General features: G+C 48.6%; 1 protein-coding gene across 2 annotated transcripts in view; it reads right to left on the bottom strand.

Moving 5' to 3' along the window:
• The window catches only part of LOC102242497 (chromosome unknown open reading frame, human C21orf58), a 17,839-nt gene that overhangs the window by 11,113 nt on the left and 3,575 nt on the right, over positions 1 to 3,151 (bottom strand). For both annotated transcript variants that reach the window (XM_014549958.1, XM_014549959.1), the window contains exon 5: positions 2,954 to 3,065. In XM_014549958.1, coding sequence (XP_014405444.1) covers positions 2,954 to 3,065 — 112 coding nt within the window. The remainder of the gene's footprint in view (positions 1 to 2,953; positions 3,066 to 3,151) is intronic.

Genomic DNA, 3,151 nt, shown 5'->3' with positions numbered 1-3,151 from the left:
TAATCAGCTTTGACTAATAATTGGAACCTTTGCAGTAGGTCTTTGCATCCAGATCTCACTGTCCCTAGACCCTGGATGCATCCTTGTCTCAGATCCCTAGGATGAATGAAAATGGAAAAGGAAAATGTATGTGGGACTCACTGTCCACATATTGGCCTGAATCCTAACCCCACTCTAATGAAATTCCATGATTCTCTACTTCCCAAGGAAGCTCCAACTCTGCAGTTCTTCCTCCACCAGCAGAGCAGAAGGGGACAGAGGTGAGAACCAAGAGGACTTTCTCTTCCATGCCTCTTCACTTTCTCCCCTAGCCAAATATCAGCAGCAAGATGTTAGGAGGCAGAATTAGGTTGACATATGAATCAAATAACAAAAATACATATTAACAGGAATGTTTAAAGTACAATTCTAAATTTTAAATAAAAAAATATCAAGTGATGTCTGGCCAGTGTGCTCAGTGGTTGAACACCATCCAATACATCAGGAGGTCGCTGATTCAATTCCTGGTCAGGGCACATGACCAGGTTGCAGGCTTGATCCCCGGTGGGGAGTATACAGGAGGCAGCCGATCTATGTTTCTCTCTCATTGATGTTTCTATCTTTCTCTCCCTTTCTCCCTCCCTCTCTGAAATTAATAAAAAATATATTTTAAAATAATAATAAATAAATAAAATAAAAAAGAACGCACCCACAATTTGTGAGATATTGTGATTGGTTAGTGCAGTGGGCAGAACAATGGCCCCAGCGATGTCCACTTTCTAATCCCCAGAACAGGGCAGAAGGGACCTTGCAGATGTGATTAACTTAAGACTCTTGAGATAGAGTGAAAGTAACCCAAGTGCCCACAGATGGATGAAGGGATGAGCAAAATGTGGGCATGAGTAGTAACTCATTCTGGTTTTATTCTGCCTTAAAAAGGAAGGATATTCTGACAAGCACGACAGCACAGATAAACCTTGAGGACATCATGCCAGTGACATAAGCCAGCCACAAAAGGAATCACACATGCTGTGTGATTCCATTTTACATCAGGTTCCTAGCGGAGTCGGATTCATAGACACAGAAATTAGGTGGGTGCCAGGGGCTGGGGGAGGGGAATGTGAGTTAGTGTTTAATGGGACAGAGTTTTAGTTTGGGAAGATGAGAAAGTTCTAAAGATCTGTTGCATAACTATGAACATCGTTAACACCACTTAAACATAGTTAAGATGGTAAATTTTATGCTTTGTGTTTTTTAGCACAATTTTTATGTATTTATTTACTAAAAATACTAGAGGCCCGGTGCATGAAATTTGCGCATGGATGGGGTCCCTAGGCCTGGCCTGCGATCAGGGCTGGGACAATCAGGGCCCAAAGGCCCCCGGGGGGGGGGGGGAGAGTAGGCAATGGGACACAGGCACAGAAGGAACCAACGCTTGATACCGACGCCACCACTGTGCAGTTCCCTGCCTCCCCCCCTTCTCCTTCCCTCACTGCTGTGCCACCACCATGGCAAGTGAGTGGCAGGCCGATCAGGGCCTGCCCACCTCGGGGAGGGACAGGGCGCAGGAGGTTGGCCACCTGCCCCAAGAAGGGGCCGTGTCCGCCACCACTCACCTCTGGTTCCCTGTCCCAGCCTGGGGCTGGGCCCCAATCAGGCAATCGGGGCCTGCTGGCCCAGGGGGGCGGGGTGGGGGGGAATGGACCGCCGGAGGTTAGCCGACCGGGGGAAGTTGGCTGTGGGAGCACACTGACCACCAGGGGGCAGCTCCTGCAATGAGCGTCTGCCCCCTGGTGGTCAGTGAGCATCATAGTGACTGGTCGTTCCAGTCATTTGGCTTTCTCAATAGATTGGCTATAGATATGCTTTCTCTATAGATACAGTTCTGGATATTTCATATAAATGGAATCATACAGTATGCCATCTATTATGACAGGCATCTTTCACTTATAGTGTTTTCAAGATTATCCATGTTGTAGTATGTATCAGTACTACACTCCCTTTTATTATCAAACTAGAAGCCTGGTGCACAAAATTTTGTGCACTCGAGGGGTCCCTCAGCCCGGCCTATGCTCTCTTGCAGTGTGGGACCCCTCGGAGGATGTCTGGCTGCCAGTTTAGGCCCGAGCCTGTCTAAACTGGCAGTCGGACATCCCTCTCACCATCCTGGACCTCTGGCTTCTAATTGCTCACCTGATCGGCCCTCACTGCCTCTGTATGCCAGCCTAATTGCTCCCAACTGCCCCCTGCTGGCCTGGTTGCCCCCAACTGCACCCCCTCCACCGGCCTGGTTGCCCCTAACTGTCCCCCCCCCCCGCCAGCTTGGTTGCCCCAAACTGCCCTCCCTGCTGGCCTGGTCACCCCACGTAGCTTGCTTGTTCTGTCATTTGGTTGTCCCTCACCCCCCTGCTGGCTTGGTCACCCCATGCAGCCTGCTTGTTCAGTTGTTTGGTCGTCCCTCACTAACCCCCATGCTGGCCTGGTGGTAGGCAGCCATCTTTGTGAGTGCATGACGGTCAATTTGCATATTATCTCTTTATTATATAGGCTAGATATATATTTTTATTGATTTCAGAGAGGAAGGAAGAGGGAGAGGGAGAAGAAACATCGGTGAAAGAGAAACAGCAACATCAATTGGCTGCCTCCTGAATGCCCTCTGCTGGGGATCAAGCCTGCAACCTGGGCATGTGCCCTGACTGGGAATAGAACTGGTGACCCCTTGGTGCATGGATCAACACTCAACCACGGAGCCACACCAGCCTGGCAAGTCCTCTTTTTTTTATATCTTTTCTTCACTCGGCAATATCCATTATGGAAACATTTCTCAGAGTTAAAGCCATTTTCATGTTGGTAACAGATGACTTCAGTTGAGTAGCCAGAAGCTGACTCTAAATGACTATCCTGCTTACAAAATATTTTCCCTTCCAGTAGAGAATTTCATAAGCTCACCACAATATTAATATCGAACACTTACCTTCCTTAATACTTCCAGACCTTTGAGCTGGGAAAGCCTGGGGAGGGGGAATCTGTGCGATGAGTGGCTGCTGAGGTAGCTGCTGAATGATGGTGGGAGGAGCCTGGGGGACCTAGGAAGAACCAGGTGACTAGCTACTGAATGAGTCCTTGAAGAGAGTGTATTATAGCACCCACCTATCCACATACTCACCCATGC

The sequence above is a fragment of the Myotis brandtii genome, unplaced genomic scaffold (genome assembly GCF_000412655.1).
Source record: "Myotis brandtii unplaced genomic scaffold, ASM41265v1 scaffold577, whole genome shotgun sequence".
Taxonomy (NCBI): Eukaryota; Metazoa; Chordata; class Mammalia; order Chiroptera; family Vespertilionidae; genus Myotis; species Myotis brandtii.
Note: the sequence above shows the minus strand (reverse complement) of the source record. Positions and strands in the feature narration are given on the sequence as shown.